Source organism: Zootoca vivipara, chromosome 9, assembly GCF_963506605.1.
Source record: "Zootoca vivipara chromosome 9, rZooViv1.1, whole genome shotgun sequence".
Lineage (NCBI taxonomy): Eukaryota > Metazoa > Chordata > Lepidosauria > Squamata > Lacertidae > Zootoca > Zootoca vivipara.
The window spans coordinates 52,368,281-52,387,191 of record NC_083284.1 but is presented as its reverse complement, the minus strand read 5'-3'; the positions used below and the strand labels follow the sequence as shown (position 1 = coordinate 52,387,191).

Here is an 18,911-nt window from a genome sequence, read left to right as displayed (position 1 = left end):
ATTGTCAAATGGAACCATTTCAAAAATGGCCATTAGTTTTTAATGCACACACAACTGGGCTGCAAGCTTAAAAATAAATTAAAACCTACATCTAGTCAAATTCAAATTTAGTGCCAAGAATGGCTGAATTCTGCAACCTGAATGCTGCCCCTCAGACCTGCATCTAGTTTCTGTGGAAATAATAATAATAATAATAATAAATAAATAAATAAATAAATAAATAAATAATTGTCCAGTAGCACCTTAGAGACCAACTAAATTTGTTCTGGGTATAAGCTTTCAAGTGCATACACACTTCTTCAAAAGCTGGTCTCTTAAGGTGCTAGTGGACAATTTTATTTTTATTTTTTATTTATTTTGACTGCATAAGACCAACACGGCTACCTGCCTTAATCTAGTTTCTGTGGTTTCACCATTCACTGTTCACAGACTTTCAGTTACTCCTCAAAATGTGTAGGAGTGAAACAAAAATATAAGAGGGTTGTTCTCAGTGCCTGTTTCTGAGATGCAACCACAGAGTGGTGAAACATGCCCTGACTAATTCCCATGCTTGAGTTTAATGTGTCACTAAGGTCATGGCAGCGAAGAATAGAAATGAAGCCTCACAGTTTTGTCCCCCTAAGGACTTCATCGCTGTAAACATTGGGGGTCTTTGAGCGCAGAGGATCTGTAGCTATTGATGGTAGCCTACGGTGGCCTGCTGTTTTTCTAGACGATCCAAGCAATACTCGGGAACATGAGAGAACACTACTGTCAGTAATTCGCCCCAGCCGATTTCGTGCTGAGTTAACACTGGAACTCACTTGAGGCTTGTCTTCCTGCTCATTCCTGAAAAAGAGCAATTTCAGCAAATGTAGTTGCCACTTATATAAGATTGAACCCTTCTGCAGCCTGCCCCAAAAGCCCTTTCCCCTGCAGAAGAGAATATGCAGCTTTAATTATACTTTGTATTTAAAAGAAAATAATTTCACCAAGGCCCAAAATTAAAACACTTAACATGAAATTGAATGTTGACTTCAGAAAGGCTTCATAGAGGCGTAGGTTGAGGTATAGATTGAAAAATAAATGTAGCATGCACTGTGAGAGTGAAATGCGATCTCGTAAGTCTTTGCAACACATACTGTATCTTTTCTGTTAGCCCAGAGTGCCTCTGTTGCAGTGGCTTTGCTTGGATTGTCATGACACCATTTAAATCACTGTGTAAATTGCTGGGAAACCGGTGGATCTAAAGAAAGCAACAGAAGCAAATCACTTAATGTTTTTGAGGTAATTTAACAATATGTCTGAAGGCCTAAAATATGTGCAAAATTGTGGCTAAAGATGTGCAAAGTTACCTAATACAGATGCTGAAGAACATTTCATCCTATGCAAAAAGCATGAAGAAGAAACGGATGCCAATTCTATACTTATCCCTCTTTATTTTTACACAATAACACATAATTACCCCACAGTACAGTTCTTATTATAAATAATAACGACTAGTGTAATTTTGTTGAGACATACCTACAGAAATACCTCTGGTTACGAACCATCCTCCTTACACACGCTTCGGTTTACGAGCTCCACTAACCAGATGCTCCTGGTTGCAACCTTTGCCCCGGATGCGAGCGAGAGGCGCGTGTGCAGCGGGAGGCCCCATTGGCGAAAGCGCGCCTCAGGATAAGAATGGTTTCAAGTTGATAACAGACCTCCAGAACAAATTAAGTTCGTAACCAGAGGTACTACTGTACAGGCCACAAGTAACACATGAATTATCTTGGTTACAGGTAGGTAGCTATGTTGGTCTGGCATAGTCGAAACAAAATTAAAAAATTCCTTCCAGTAGCACCTTAGAGACCAACTAAGTTTGTCATTGGTATGAGCTTTCGTGTGCATGCACACTTCTTCAGATACACTGAAACAGAAGTCTCCAGACCCTTATATACGGTATAATGAGAGGAGAAAGCTCTGGGACGAAGACCTTTCATTGCCTACAGACATTCACCCAATCTTTAACAACAACTCAGCCACAATAATACAACCACCAGACTTAACATGGATACTGGTACCAGAGCCTACAATAAACCCAGATGCCAACTTTGCTGCCACATACACTCGAACAACACCATTACTGGCCCCAACAACATCAAACATACCATCTCAGGACTATTTAATTGCTCATCTTCTAACATTGTGTATGCCATCAAATGCCAACAATGCCCTTCAGCTCTCTATATTGGACAAACAGGCCAAACTCTACGCCAAAGGATAAATGGACATAAATCTGACATCAGGAATCACAAGACAGAGAAACCAGTAGGAGAACACTTCAGTTTCCCAGGACATTCTATACAAGATCTCAAAGTAGCTGTCTTATTACAAAAGAATTTCAGAAATAGACTGGAAAGAGAAGTTGCTGATCTGCAACTCATTACCAAACTTGGAACCATGGAGAGACCTGGCCTGAACAAAGACATTGGATTCTTATCTCATTATACATGATAAAGCTATCTTTAGCCATCTCACTTCTTGCTTTTTCCTGTAAGACAAATTGCAGTCATTAACAGTCATCAACGAGTTTCCACAGCCATCAGTCAAACTCCCATTCCCACCACCCTTCTGAGAATACCCCTCCCCACCCTCTCACTATACTATATATAAGGGTCTGGAGACTTCTGTTTCAGTGTATCTGAAGAAGTGTGCATACATACGAAAGCTCATACCAATGACAAACTTAGTTGGTCTTTAAGGTGCTACTGGAAGGAATTTTTTTACTTTGTTATGAATTATCTTGCACATGTTACAAACAACAACAACAACAACAATAATAATAATAATGATGATGATGATTAGTAGATAGAGAGATGTGCACAGGAGTGGGTGTTTATTTAAATATCAACCTATATAGTAACTGCTGCAAAATTTATGGCATCATGTGGGTCGCCTTGATTACATGAATACTTTGTGTGCCAGCATCAATGGCCCTGAATGGAAATATGGAAACTAGCCATGAGCAACAGATGCAATAGGCCTCTTTCATACATGGTCATGGGAGTTGGCCACAGGAAGTACAGGCTATGTGGATAATATGAAAACTGGGCCTTCAGCATTACTAAATACATATGATAGAAATTCACTTTCTTTCTTTTTTGTAGCTGTGTGGCTCAAGGACTGCAATGCATTGTGTCAAGGAAGAGTGATAAGCAGAACCAGAGGTTTGTCTTGATTGTGTTTATGTATACACACAAAATAAACACATATGTACATACACATCTAAAAAGCAGCTGCTGCATGTCAGGAAGGCTAAGGGCCAATTGTGGAATGCTGAAAATCCATACAACCAGTGCTTTTTTTCTGGGTACACAGTACCAGCACCTTCCCTCCCCCCTGCCACAAATGTTAAAAGTGTGGTACTTAGTTGCTACTTACTGTAAAAACTTCATGGTGAGCGGGGGCACCTTTTATTCTTTTACAAAAAGAAAAAAAGCACTGCATACAACATCTTAAGGACAGCAGAGCCGCCCAGAGTGACTGGGGAAACCCAGCCAGATGGGCAGGGTATAAATAATATATTATTATTATTATTATTATTATTATTATTAGCAGAGGTGTGTGTTGAAGTGTGGCTGGCGTGCTAGAGACCTTGGCTGTGCATGCTCACCAGCCACCGAGATAGAAGGAATGGAGAGGAAAACCTCACACAGGGCCCAGGGACTGGAGAAGTTGTGTGCTGCTGATAAAAAAGGAAACAGGATTTCATATGCTGCCTAATGCCTGCTAGTTGGAAGATATTTTACCTGTGATGGGACAAAATGCAAACCAACAGATGTGCCTCGAGCCTCTGACCCTCTTGATGGGGGTACACTTGATGTATCCATTGCAACACGGGAAATGGATAGATGTGGTAACTTGCTTCCAGTAGCTTTCAATTTCTCCATCTGTTTGTCATTCTCTAGTTCATCATTGAAATAAAAAATAAAATAAAAATCCAAATTTCAATCAGACATAAATGTAAACATTTGCTTTAGCATAGTAAACTGGTGATTATTTAACAACTTTATGCGCAAATAATGCTGACTGCCTCCAAACCATGGTTTGGAAATCAAAGCAAGCCTTAGGAATACATGTTCCTCTTACTCAAGCATCCCCAAACTTCGGCCCTCCAGATGTTTTGGCCTACAACTCCCATGATCCCTATCTAAGAGAACCAGTGGTCAGGGATTATGGGAATTGTAGTCCAAAACATCTGGAGGGCCGAAGTTTGGGGATGCCTGCTCTTACCATTTCACTCTCAGGAGTCAGTGCTAACCATAGGCCCATATTACACATGCCCAATCACATGTGCACAAACCATAGTTAACACACATCATGCCCCCCCCCCAGTATCGTATGTGAACTGGGTCAATACAGAAATATGCTACCATACATATGGATATGTTAGCACAGACCATCTCTACTGCTGCACACCAGCCCTGCCTCTGAGCAGTGTGAGATTCTAGGCCCTTCAGGTGCTTACCCTGGATTTGTGTTTCTTTTGTGAATGAGACACAGAGGAGACTGCTATGTGGTTTATTTACACATACAGTGGTACCTTGGTTTATGAAGTCCGTTCTTAAACCAAAGCATTTCTAAACCAAGGCGTGCTTTCCCATAGCAGTGGGGGACTCAATTTAAAAATGGAACACGCTCAACAGGAAGCGGAACATGTTCTGCTTCCAAGGCAAAGTTCACAAACCAAAACACCTACTTCGGGGTTTGCAGCGTTCTTAATCCAAGTTGTTCATAAACTAAGCTGTTCTTAAACCAAGGTACCACTGTATATACAACCTGATTCTACAATGGAGGGTTCACAGCATTAACATCCCCTAGAAGCCTCGCTTCCCCCATATCCGCAGCTTTGGATTCAAACACTTCCTTTCTTCCCTTAATGGCCAATCACCCAGGCTATCGCTTCAACAAGAAGCTAGCCTGGTTTACATTTTACCACTTCCTGCATCCAGGGGTTAGGAGGGTCTTGGCATACCCCCAGCCCCTCCCACCACCACAACTCATAACAATACATTTCTAAAACATATTTAAAATGTGTTGAACTCCTGGAACCACAGAGATCATATAAAGCATCCATTTTTAAGAATGTTTTCATAAATGGCTTTTCCATAAACATTCCAGTTACCTGTGATAGACGATTCCCAGTGTTTCCTTATTAATTCTTCCAGTACTTGAATTACATTCTTCCAGACGTGATCGAAAACCTCCGCAGCCACAGCATCTTTGATACAGGCATTGGGGGAAATAGGAGGAATGCCATGTTTAACCCTCTTTTGGGCAAGCTGATATATCTTTTGCTCCAACTTTTCATCATCACTAATGATTGAAGCAAATTGAATCTTTATTACCAAGCACTACTATCTATTAATAAAAAAACAGTCTACTTCTATTTACACAATCCTGTTATATAAAAAAGCGGCACAGTGCTACTTCAAATCTGCCAAACAATGAGCTTTAATTGTGTAATATTTAAATTCTGCATGAATTTAGGGATGCTTACTACGTTATATACAAAACCTATGACATGTATACGACATGTACATAAAAAAGCATGGATCTGCACAAGCCAGATGTGTTTCTAGCCACTGGGTCACACAGATTAGCCCTAACTCCCTATCATTTGATGATAAACTACTCATACAATCATAGAATTGTAGAGTCGGAAGGGACCCCCAAGGGTCATCTAGTCAAACCCACGGCAACAGAAGGCACATGTGTGCTTAATGTTTAGGGAACTTGTTAATATTTGAAGTTTTACACTGTTTTTAGTGTTCTGTTGGAAGCTGGTCAGAGTGGCTGGGGAAACCCAGCCAGATGGGCAGGGTATAAATAATAAAATTATTATTATTAATAATAATGTGACTGTTTTTATTTGGAGAAAAAGCTGATTTGGAATGTGATCCAGATTGGGGGCTCCACATGGGTTTTCTCCTGAAAATTGCTCTTTCCTGGCTCTTTTTTGGGGGGTGGGGGTGGGCTCTGAAAGTTGTTTACAGCAAACAGCAACTTTGGATCAAACAGCAGCCTGGTAGGGATCATTTTAAGCTGCAAATTGGTGCAATGGTACAATCTGGATTGGAAGTCCATAGCAGATTGGAGACTTAGGGATTTTTCTTTTGTAACCAAAACAAACAGCAGGCAGGTTAAGTACACTAGTTTAAACACATGATTAATGTGGTGTGGAGTCTGACATGATAGTATTTGCCATTTTATAATAAATGAAACAGTTCTTAGAGGTAAATCTGGTTCTTTTCAAAGTGCATTATAATCCATTAAAAATCAAACATTTACAGTTCTTTGTTGTCGAATGCAAGATACTCTTCAATTTTTCCTTCTGCATCATAGATTTCCTCTTCCAAGAATGAATATACAGGTGATTTCGCTAAAGAAATTTCTGGTAATTCAGAGCTGAATGCTTTCTGCACTGGAAAAGCTGCAGGAATCAGTTTAGAGCCTGAGATGCATAACCTAAAGACAGTAATTTTACCACAGAAGAAAAAAAGGTGAAAAAATAAAATGTACACTAATCCTTTTATAGGAAAGTAAAATTAAGCAATTAAAGCATTTAAAAAAAATATCACAAAGCAAAAAATAAAATAAAAAAGACAGTCTGGAAAGAAAGCAACTATCTCAAGTTTTTCAGAAACGTTTTCCAGTGGCATTAACCCAGTCAGGAAATCAGAATTTTTCCAGATAGATGAGAAAGAGGAGGATGTTGTAACTGTGGGAAGCCATGGGTTTCTTTTGCTAATCACCTACAACAGTGCCTGAGCACTGCTTTGCAGACCTGTATCCAGGACAAATGTCTCATGTCGCCAATAGTTGTCCAATGTATTATTTAACCAAGAAAATGGCATAATACACAGTATGAGCTTTGCATTGAAGATCAAAGCTTAAGAAATAATGGCTGTTCATTCCGCTAAGGCAGTTGCATAGTAATATTGAATTCCAATTACTGCATAGTTCCGTTTAAATATGATCAATGTTTTTTACTGATTATAATTAATTCCTAATGGGTGAGACACCTGTTACTGCTTCCATCACGATAAACAAGGTTGTTCTACATTCTGGGAATATGTAAAATATGTACTAGCGCATTTTAACAGAAAACAATGTCAACCAAATAGAAATTGGAATATGTCTGCATTAAAATAAAAACTTACTCTTTCATACTGCTGGTGATTTCACTCAGGGTAGGTAAGGACCTGGAGTAAACAGAGCTGGCAGTTCTGCCCTGGTAATGCTGAAAGCCCTCATCTTTTGGGAAAATGAGCTGTTTCCCCAAAATCCTGCATAAAAGAACAAACATAGGGTTTGCTAATGAAAAGAAAAGAAAATGCAGATACATGCAACGCAACTGAACCAAAGTTATTTTTTTGAAAAGCACGCTGCAGCCCAGGAAGCCAGAACTTTAAATAGTGTAAGTTAATGCCAATGCTAATTCCTCCACCCTTGGGAATCGCAAAGTGTCGATTCTGCTCTACACAGATGATGTAGTTTTGTTATCTCAGAATAAAATCGGACTTAGGAGCATGCTGGTTAAATCTTGACAGCTGTGTAAAAAGAACATCTAAAAAATAACTACGATAAAAACCAAGGCTACTGTATTTGGCAAGAGGACGACCAAGTCCAGGTGGACTCTAGATGGTCACACCCTTGAACAAGTACCTTGAACAAATATCTAGGATTACTTATCGATGGGAAGACATCATGGAAACCCCATCTGGAAGCAATTAAGATAATATCTGGCCATTATACTGGGCAGCTATATAGGTTCTTCCATTCAAAGGGTGGGCAGTTAATCAACTCACAAGATGCTCACTACTCAAGCCAATACAATAAAAGCAAATTAAGCACATATTTGAGTGAAAAATGCTTCGAGAAAGAAATTATCTAATCCACATGCATAGACTTGCCTTAGGTGAAGTGATCTGTTAGTCCAATCCTTGCATTCTGCCTTTAGACTCTCCGTTTGGGAACTCACTTTGCCTTCAAACAACATTTCATCCACATCCCAAAACAGCTGATGAACTCTTTGCGTATTAGCTTTATCAAATTCCTGGGAATTTCAGGTTAATATTTTCAAATAATATTTCTATACATGTTTGAAGCGGAATAAAATTACATATTTGTCACTGCAGTTATTTAGGAAAAGTCACACAACTTTTAAATGTTATTTTTATTCAGAGAATGGAATTCCACCCAAACAGGTGAGGCTGTCCTCCTTTGGTTTGGGGTTGGCCAACTTTCCAAGAGCTACGTATCACCAAACGTGTTACCTGCATCACTCTCTCACACACACTGCCCCACATACAGCAACATGCTACACATACACACACTCACCACAGATGCAAGTGCACTGCACACCCTCTCTCACACAGTATACTCATATGCATATCACACGCACATAACGCACTCAGGCACACTCACCCCAAACCTCCCCCAATCCCAGCACTGTGATAAGAAGAAAAATGGGGATGGGTGGATCATTCTTCTTTATCCCCAGCACACTGCTGTGCTGGGAAGAAATGACTCTGCTTGGTATTCAACTAGGTTTTACTCAGAGAAGACCCAATGAAATGAATGGACCTAATTTAGTCCCGTTCATTCGTTTCAACAGGTCTGCAATGATTAAAATTTAGTCACTGAGCTGGGCTTGCCGGAGAGATCTAAACCCCTCATCTCTGTCTGGCCCTATGATGTGGTATAAACCACTTCTCCTAGCTCACAGCTGTGATAGGAAGGAAGATGAGGGCTGGCAGGTTAATAACACAAATGGCTTCACAGGCCTATGAACCCACAAGTATGCCACTCCTTCACTATCAAAGGAATTTGGCTCCAAATAGCATGATCTTATGGACAGTAACCTGCATCATTACTGCAGCTAGCACAGCATTCTTTATTTGCAAAGGGAGGAAAGAATTATCTGGCACTGCCCCTGACTGTTAAATTCTTCCTATCAGTATTAAAAAAAGGACTAGTTTGCATGGGCAAAACAGCTTCTACAGAAACGCTGTTGACCAAATGAGGAGACTTGTGGTGTGTGCGTGGGGTGGGTGGCAGCATGGGGAAAGGAAACATCAACTGTTCAGTAAGGTTCAGGGCAGCAACATCTGCTTCAGGACAGAGGTGCTCAGATTTGGAATTTGAGGCTGTGGTCTTAATTTGCACAGTAGCAAGTTCCTCGAAATGACCTGAGCAAGGTTTACAAGAACGTTTCAAAGGAGAATGTGATAAACAAAACAGATTCATAGCAAAAAAGATAAACAGCAAAAGAGGATGAGGTTAAAGTTGATATAAATGATGAATACTAAAGTAAAATATTTTAATTTGGGGTATAGAAGAGGATTGAGCAGAGCTTTTTTCTGCTGGAACTCAGTTCCGGCACATCTCAGGTGGGCACCATTGCCATTATAAGAGAACAAGGGAGGCGTTCATGGTGAGTTCCGGCACCTCTTTTTCTAGACAAGTAGCACTGGGACTGAGCATTAAAAAATATTGGTTTAGATCACAGACAGCTAAAACATGCTATTCAAGACTACAGCTCTCATCTTCTAAGACTACTGACCATGCTGGCTTTGGTTGTCCAACAACATCTGGAGGGTCAGAGATTAGCTACCTCTGATCTAAATCAACCATATTTGCACTTGGTTGATGAAGATCACAGAACTGAAATCAGCACGCAAGGCAGAAACAGTGTTCAGTAAGGAAGGTAAACAATAGTTTAGCAAGCCTGGATTATTCCATGCAAAACAATGTTAAGTCTCAGTGTAGTGAAGGAAGTCACCAAGTGGAAAACTAGTTTCTAACATAGTTGAGTATAAAAATTGACCTTGATTTTCAGCTAAGTGCGGTGGAGGACAGGACGTAATATAGGCAAATAAAGACTTCAGATATTTTTCAGGAGAGGATACACAAAACCTGTTAATAAATGCTAACATACATCATCTCTCCAGGAGTAAACAGAGCTTCTTTCAGTAGATGGGCCAGTGGTGCAACTCTGAATCCCAGACCAAGAATTATTCAAGTCTGTTGGTGTTGTCTGTCTGCTTGATGAAAGTGACGAAACAGAGACACTGTGGATGGAAAGAAATTTCAAACGTAAGTCATGGCATCATGGCTCATTAAGAAAGCAATTGTGTTTCATTAAGGACTTTGGGGCACCATAAAGAATAACTCCCCACCCCACCCCAGAAAGCCCTAAAGAGCAGCAATAGCAGCTAGCAAATATAAAATGCCATTGATTTACTCTTGTGGGCAAAAGGTCGATATCTCATTCAAATATACTGGCAAAATTTAAATATGCAATTCCCCGTACAAAATGGTGAACCTCTGTTTAGCATTAGGACATGATTGGAAAAACTGTGGCCCTGCAGACCAGCTTCCAATTTCCATCAGCCTTAGCCAGAATGGCTAATGATTAGGGATGATAGGAACTGCATTCCAACAATCACAAAACTCTTTATGATTCTGTTGGTGCATGACAGACATACTTAATTCACAGACATACAAAAGGCCACACATTTATGCAGGTGAAAAAGAAAAGTAGGAATGAAGCCAAAAGGCCAGCAATTTTTCATACAATCAGTTGTTGATATTCAGGCACACCTTCTTGGAATATTCCAGTTTGTACAGTGAAACCTTGGTTGTGGAACGTAATCCATTCTGGAAGACTGTTCGACTTCTGAAACGTTTGACAACCAAAGATCAAAGGGCGGTCAGCAAAGTCAATGGAGAAAAAAGGGGAAAAAACTCCCCGGAAGCCATTCGGCTTCAAAAAATCATTCAAAAACCGGAACAGTTACTTCCGGGTTTACAGCATTTGGGAGCCGAAACGTTCCAAAACGGAGGCATTCGGGAACCAAGGTTTGACTGTACATAGTTTCCTAGGTTTGGGGGGGGGGGTGTTGCTGCAAAACCTTGCTAACAAAACAAACACTTTCATGTGTAGAAGATTTGCACTACTCTCCTTTTTAGACCATTGTTCTGGTCCATTCTTCTTCCTTAAATTAAAGTACCCTTGAGCATTCTTTCTCCACTACAAAATCTTAAAGAAGAATGATTTCAGCAGAAAATGCAAGTCACAATACCAAAAGCTAACCAGGATTCAAACATCTACTTGGGCTCATAAAAGGAAATTGCACTATCCCTAAAGAACTTAAAAGCCTTTATCCCTCCTCCAATGAAAGCTGAATGCCACACTACAAACTACTTTTGAAATCCCCCAATTTCAAATTGCCATGCTATAATGTGGATAGGACAGGTGCTGCCCCAGAAATGCTGCAATGCTGTGATCTTCAAAATCAATTTCTACTTGTTAAACACACACACACACACAAAATTTTAACTTATTATTTTAACACATACTTATGTTGTTGTTCAAATAATATCAGACATTAACACATACAATGTATATTTATCAATGGCTTCTTGCACGCTTTTGGTAAAAGGTGCTGGAAGGCCATCCTCACTCTTTCCTTGGAAACAGCGGTCTGCGACTTCTTTAGACAGTCCTTTCCTGGAAGAAAAGAAAGGGGGGGAGAGAAACCAAATTAATTCAATTTTCTCGTATGTGGTTAAGATTTCAGCTCTTGTCCCCTTCTGCCAACACACATTCTTCCTAATGTCAACTTCACTGTGCAGGCGTCAGATATCAAAATATATTAAAATTTAAGAGAGGTTTAAGAGAGTTGTAGGTGTCTACAAGTTCCACCTTGAATCCACACAGGCGTATGTCTCACTGGGTACTTACTTACCTGTGGCAGTAATAAGGAGACTGGGGTTCACATTTGAATTGGACCCTACATACAGTATAAGCATTTAGCAGACCATATGTTCATGGCTACAGAGTGTTCTGCTAATACTGCCTCTTTGGAAGCTGACCATGTATTATAGCCTGCCCTGAATCACTTATAACATAGGACTTTTATTAGGCAGGAATGTCCCTAGTCAGCAAGAGGTGTTTTTCCCCCCTGGAGGGCCACTTTGAGAAGTGAGCAAGAGGCAGAGAGACAGCACCATAACCCCCATCTCTATTCCCTAAACAGGCCTGCCAGGATGAAAGGTACTCAGTCTGTCAAGGAAATTTGCAGAACACCTTAAACTTTGTGTTTACTGTTAATATGTTACTGCCCTTAGTAGAACTCTGGCAAAAAGAGAGGAAAGAGGCAGACTTGAGGGAAGCTGTCCTGTGATTCTGTTTATGCCTCTTTTGAACTGCAGGAGTTGTTCTGCATTGATAAAGGTTTAATTTCTTCACATCACCTTCGGCTGGGGAAAAAACACCAGTCAACTCCTATAGCCAGAGCCACTTTTCTGAAAACCTCTTTTAGTATTTATAATTATTACTAGGGGCTATCAGTACTATTTTTCTAGAAAAATAGGTGCCGGAACTCACCATGAACACCTTCCTGGTTCTCTTAGAATGCCAATGGCATCCACCTGAGAGGTGCCGGAACTGAGTTCCTGGGATCTCCCCCTGAAAAAAAGCCCTGGGGATAGTTATGGCCAGTGAGTTCTGGCTTTTAAAAGCCCTGATTTTACCAAATGAAATGGGCTTGGGAAAGGGATTGTGAAAGGAAATAGTGTTGTGGGAGAGGGTAGAGGAGAGGGGGTATTATTGTTTTGGTTTTTGTTCTTATTATGTATTTAGTTTTTCGTCTTGTATTTTTATGTTGCGAACTGCCCTGAGATATACGGATGAAGAACAGTACACAAATTTAATAAAATCAATGAATAGTTGAAAATTATAAGTTATCCTCCTCTCCCCGCCCCTGCTACGAAGCCACTTCACATATTATAGGAAACAAATTCATGGGTTGGTTTTTTTAAAAGAAAAAAATCCATGCAACAGGGGAGCCAATCACCAGTTTCTTAAGCCGCGTAGATATGTCCCTTCCAGTGAATCACTATTTTTTAGCATGTGCACTTCTGAAAAATAAAATCTTGTGACAATATAAAAGGAAGTCTCTTTTCTTAAAATACAATTACGTACAATGCAATACATAATGAGTTTTCACAACGTCACTATTTAGATGAAAATCTAAGCTGTTTTCTTCCGTGAAGTTCAAGTTTGACTATTCATTCACTCATAATATAGTTAATGATTGACAAATTCTTCCAATGAACATTTGAAAGGAAAACCTGGGCCTGCCACTTCCTTATAAAAGGCACATACTGCTTGGAGGTGGGATAATGTACCTGAAATCATATCCCTGTGATAGTAGTACTCTATAGGGATCCCAACAATTTTAAAGTACAGAAAAAGGTATGGAAATACAGCACCAGAAAGCATGTTAAGCTCTTTCATTCAAAAATTACTCCTGTGGATAGGCAAGCACTTGTTATGCTTAGGTCATAAAGTTACCCCTGACCGTTAGGTCCAGTTGCAGATGACTCTGGCGTTGCGGCGCTCATCTCACTCTATAGGCTGAGGGAGCTGGCGTTTGTCCGCAGACAGCTTCTGGGTCATGTGGCCAGCATGACTAAGCCACTTCTGGCGAACCAGAGCAGCGCACAGAAACGTGTTTACCTTCCTGCCGGAGCGGGACCTATTTATCTACTTGCATTTTGACATGCTAGGTGGGCAGGAGCTGGGACAGAACAACGGGAGCTCACCCCGTTACGGGGATTCGAACTGCCAACCTTCTGATCGGCAAGCCCTAGGCTCAGTGGTTTAGACCACAGCGCCACCCGCATCCCTATGGTTAGGTCATACAAGGTTTTAAATCAGTACTTGGTTGGGATGGCTCATCCTTTAAACATTTCACCAAATGTAGCATAGCCCCACCTTAGATTCAATTTGAAATAATAATAAAAATATAGCATTAAGAATACTGTACAAATGCAATGGAGGGAAGACTATTTTTGCATTGCACCATTAAAATATCATATTTACATTTTAGTATTTCCAGTGTGTTCATTTTCACTTTCTGCACTGTATTAGGGTGTTTCCCCCCTAGCTGGAAATGCAGCATTTACAAGGAACTACAACAGAAACATAGGAGGGGCCACACAACACTCCCCCCTTCCCTTCACTAATTCTGCATAAGGCTAGTGCACGTTAAGGCCGAGTTTACTGCTCTGAATGTGAGTAGGTGGATGAGCAAACGGCCAGAGACCCATGAGCTGAGAATATGTAAGTACATTTATACCCATTACCCATCTTAAGCCTCATCACTTCTGACTTACCCTATAATAACCAGCTCTGGCTCCGGTTGTTGCTCACGTTGCTGAGGGTTGGAAGCCGCAGACAAATGGCAGGGGCAACGTACCCCGCTAACAAAGCGCATGAAAAAGCAGAGTCGGAGAAGGCTCTCTGTCCCTCCCTCCTCACAAGCTCTGCTCGCTCCCTTTCACAAACACACAGTGTCGTTTCATTTCAGCACATTGTCCTCCATCTCCCTCTAGGAAAGTGTGTGTGTGTGTGTGTGTGTGTGTGTAAGAGGGGAGGAGAAAGAAGGGAGGTCTGCAGTACTAAGCTGCTCCCAGAGGCTGTTCCAGCTTTGCATCTGCCTCATGCTCTGTTCCTAGTGCTTTTCAAAGGGCTGCGCTTCCCAGATATAAACACATCTTGTGGAGAACAGCATTCTAAAACAGCTGCATTGAAGGGGAAGGGGGAGTGCAATACTGTATATATAAGCAAAATCTACCAGTTACATTTTTGCTACAGTGTTTGCAATCTGAAAAGGTGTGTCTGACTTGCACAATACAGTAATGTACTTCTGTCACAGCGTTGATTCACAATGCATTTGTCTGATGCTGAGAGGACATGGATATCAACTACTACTGTCTAGCTGGAATCATATCCCGAGTCTGTCAGCAAGCAGCTTGAGTAAACAAAGGCAGCAAAACGTTATTTAGTATTATACCGTTATTTAGCATTATGCAGTTTCTCCTGGTGTTCATTCCTTCCTGATAATCCAAAATATTATGACAGCATCTGCACCATGGCATGCATGAGAGAGAGGGAAGGGGGAGGGGTGTTGGAGATTCATGATGCATCTTCCTGCAGCCCTTTCATTGGAATGGTTTATAAAGTCCTGTGTCAGAAATGCCAGATTTCCATCCGAACAGTCATACACATCAGAAAATACAGAAGTGGGGAGATATGGTTCTTTTCAAAATTGTGCAGTTCATACATATTTCCATTCCTTGCAGGCAGGACAGAGGTAGGGCAGGTAGATGTTACAGTTTAGATGTTAGATGTTACAAGCTTAGATGCACATCACTGTGGCCTAAAATGGGCATTTGCCTGCGATCAAAGCATGTATAATTAAGCATGTATAATTAGTGCACTCATGTACAATATTCCCTAATCAGAGTCTAAAAATGTTAATGTACATACCCTTTCTTCAACCTATTATCACAAATCCACAGAAATGTTGTGGGCAACCTGAATGAAATTTAGACCACAATTTAGGAACCCCTGCACTAGGGCAACAGCTATTTGATGGACTTTAACTGCACAATCCTCAAGTTCTGTTATGCTCTTGAATCCCTCCCACAAAATACTGACAGTCTGGAGGCACCACATGCAGAGTTTGCTTGCAACTGATGGAATTATACACTATTTTGACAAATGTGGGAGATTACAGTGGGCAACTGGGGAACCTTATTCTAGGCTACTCTAAGGGCAAATGATAATATTATCAAAAAGAGAGTTCTAGATGTGTAAAATAATGCTACCTCTGCAGGGGCCCATGTAGTTGGTGATGTGCGGGGCATGTGAATATACTCAAAACTTTTCCTCTGACTTTTATGTGCCACATGGAAGGAAAAACACATCTACATCTATTTTACACTGTGGGCAATTTCTGATTGGTAAAATTGCATAGTGGGGAAAAGATGAAATACTCCACCCATCCGCAGCTATACCAAAAAACCTGACAGTCTTACCACCACCACCATTTTAATTTATTCATTTTTAAAAGGAGCTATAATCACAGCACTTCAACATCATGCATTGTTACCCCATTCCATTAGTTTAACGATAGAACAAATGTTAGCAGCACATCCAAGTGGTACTATCACCTCTGAAGAATTAGGTCCAATCTTAGCTCTTCTATTAGAATGAAATATAGAATGTTACTTGATGCCCCAAAGCTAGAAACAATTTTTTAAAAAATTTAAATCTTTTACTTGGCTTGCCTGGTGGTGCTTAAGTCCATTTCATGAGGAGGTGATGCTGGTATGTTTTCTATTTCTTCTGCAGAGGACAGTTTAACTCTACTGCAGAGTTTCTTCAGCCTACCTGTGTCCATGTGTTCCATCCTTGTGCCATCCCTTTCCCCCAGCCCTGCAATAATACTCCAGGAGGTATTCCATTAACCATTGTTTCCCAGTACCAAGAAATGGAATGTTATCAAGTATGGAACAAGCCATGAGCAAACTTCAGACTGGCTTAAGATCTTGGCTTGCTCCAAGCAAAGTTTCCATGTTGAAGTACAAAAGGGAAAGTACAGTTAAACTAAACTATAAATGCCTAGTTACAGGTAGGTAGCCGTGTTGGTCTGACGTAGTCGAAACAAAATAAAAAAAATTCCTTCCAGCAGCACCTTAAAGACCAACTAAGTTTTTTATTTTGGTATGAGCTTTCGTGTGCATGCACACTTCTTCAGATACATATGCCTGACATATGCACATCCAAAGCATGCCATCATGCCTTGAAATTGTTTTGTTTTCGGCAGCCATATTGAGATTACACATCACCACTAGATGTCGCTATTAATTAAATTGTTTACACCAGGCACATCCAACAGGTAGATTGTGATCTACCGGTAGATCACTGGACGGCTGTCTTCCTCCCTAAAAAAAAGCTCAACAACTTTGACCTGGACCCCCAGAAAGGGGGTAGATCACTCTGAGAGTAGATCACAGTCTCTTGGGAGTTGGCCATCCCTGGTTTACACTATAGTAATTCTAGTTTTCTTCCTGAAATATACTCGGAGTCAAGAGTGAATTTCATGCTCTTTATTCAGCTCATAGTCATCAAGGAGGAGAAGAGAAGACGAATGGCTCTTTTCCCAAAACCATCTGCTTATATACATTATTTACACAATGGGCCTTGCGTGATTGGCTACTTCAGGGCTACACCTGTGGGCCAATTATATTGTGGATTGACTTCTGCCTGCAGCCTGATTGGCTGCTCCTACAGGCCAATCAGGTAGCAGATTCACTTCTGCCAGCCACCTGATTGGCTGCTCCAGCAGGCCAATCAGGTTGCGGATTCACTTCCACCTGGAGTTGGATTGGGTAGCTCCCGCTGATTCTGAATCCTATTGTTCTAGGATTCAGCTCAGTACATAACACCCCTCCCCTCTAAGTTCCAGTCCTGCCCGGGAAGTTGCATTCGTAGTCCCCAAGGTCTGCTGGCCGCCTCCGTGTGCGTTGTGGCCTGGGGTGTTCCTTGGTCAGGGGTTCTGGTTCTGGCTCGTGTTCCGAGGCTGCTGGCTGTGCCGGGGCTGTCTGGTCTGGCGCCACTGAACCACTAGGTTGTAGCTCTGGTTCCGGTGTCCTTCCAGCCTCGGGGCGCCCCTCTGTGCCTACTGCTTCTGCTTCCTCTGCCCACCCCTCTCGCTCTACAGGCCTCACTGCCCTGCTGTCCCCTTGGGACCCCTCTGTCCCGCTCTCCTCCCGGGTTCCTCCTGGGAATCGTCGCCGTATCTGGTCGCAGTGGCGGCGCCAACATTGCCCCCCTTCCGTTAGTACCTCGTACGACACGGGACCGGTCACCTTGGTGACTGTGGCGGGTACCCATGCTGGGCCTGCCCCAAAATTCTTTGCATACACTGGGTCCTGGGCCACAAATGTCCGGGGGTTCCTGCCTTTCCCCACCACTACCTCATCCTGAGCTCTGTCGGGGTGAAGTCGGTCCAGTCTAGTTGCAAGGCGCCGGCCCATTAGTAATTCAGCTGGGCTCCGGCCCGTCGTTGTGCTTGGGGTGCTGTGCTGTGCTAGAAGAAATGTGGCAAGGCGGTATTCCCAGTCCCCTTGTGTCATGCGGCGGAGGCTGTCCTTGGTGGTCCGCACCATGCGCTCCGCTTGGCCATTGGTGGCAGGGTGGAATGGTGCTGAGCGGATGTGGCGGATGGCGTTCTGCGCTGTGAAGGTCTGGAACTCCTCTGACGTGAATGCGGTCCCATTGTCCGAGACGAGGGTGGCAGGGAGCCCGTGGGTCGCAAACAGCTTACGTAGTACCCGGATGGCTGCCGCCGTAGAAGTGGATGGTACCAGTGCGACCTCCAGCCATTTGGTGTAGGAATCCACCACTATGAAGAATGTTTTTCCCTGGAAGGGGCCAGCGAAGTCCACGTGCAAGCGTGACCATGGATGTCGGGCGGACTCCCAGGGCTGGACTGGGGCCCTTGGGGGATCCGGGCGGGATTCTTGGCAGGTCTGGCAGTGTTGGACCCAGGCCTCTATCTCTCTGTCAATCCCCGGCCACCACACATAACTCCTGGCAAGGGCCTTCATCCTCACTACCCCTGGGTGTGTCTCGTGTAGGGCTGTGAGGACCCTTTTGCGGAGGGGCTGGGGAACAACAACCCTGCTTCCCCATAACAGGCACCCCTTGTGGGCCGACAGTTCATGTTTGCGGTTTGTGTAGCCAGCGAATTCTGGCCCGGGGCTGCTGCTGGGCCATCCTCGCCACACCCAGTCCAGGACCCGGGAGATGACCCTATCTTTTGTGGAATGGTGCGCAACTTCTTGTGCCTGAATGGGTCGGTCGGGAAGCAGCTCCAGGGTCATAACCTCTTGCGCAGGCGCTGGGTCGGGGCCTGTTTCTGGTAGTGGTAGCCTGCTGAGGGCGTCTGCGTGGCCCATCGCCTTCCCAGGGCGGTGGATTAGTGCATACTGGTAGCCGGCAAGGAAAATTGACCACC

The 18,911-nt window shown here is 42.4% G+C and overlaps 1 protein-coding gene across 2 annotated transcripts in view; it reads right to left on the bottom strand.

Moving 5' to 3' along the window:
- Nucleotides 1-18,911, bottom strand: part of FAM149A (family with sequence similarity 149 member A) — a 39,316-nt gene that overhangs the window by 7,404 nt on the left and 13,001 nt on the right. Inside the window, exons 1-10 of one of the 2 annotated variants that reach the window (XM_035114031.2) lie at nt 14,218-14,448; nt 11,435-11,545; nt 9,971-10,103; nt 7,944-8,086; nt 7,191-7,316; nt 6,319-6,495; nt 5,153-5,343; nt 3,777-3,931; nt 1,122-1,225; nt 607-828 (exon numbers count right to left, since the gene is read on the bottom strand). In XM_035114031.2, the coding sequence (XP_034969922.2) occupies nt 607-828; nt 1,122-1,225; nt 3,777-3,931; nt 5,153-5,343; nt 6,319-6,495; nt 7,191-7,316; nt 7,944-8,086; nt 9,971-10,103; nt 11,435-11,545; nt 14,218-14,318 (1,463 nt within the window). In that variant the 5' untranslated portion in view covers nt 14,319-14,448. Of the gene's footprint in view, nt 1-606; nt 829-1,121; nt 1,226-3,776; nt 3,932-5,152; nt 5,344-6,318; nt 6,496-7,190; nt 7,317-7,943; nt 8,087-9,970; nt 10,104-11,434; nt 11,546-14,217; nt 14,449-18,911 lie in introns of those variants that run through there. The other variant, XM_060278771.1, reaches the window with a different exon arrangement.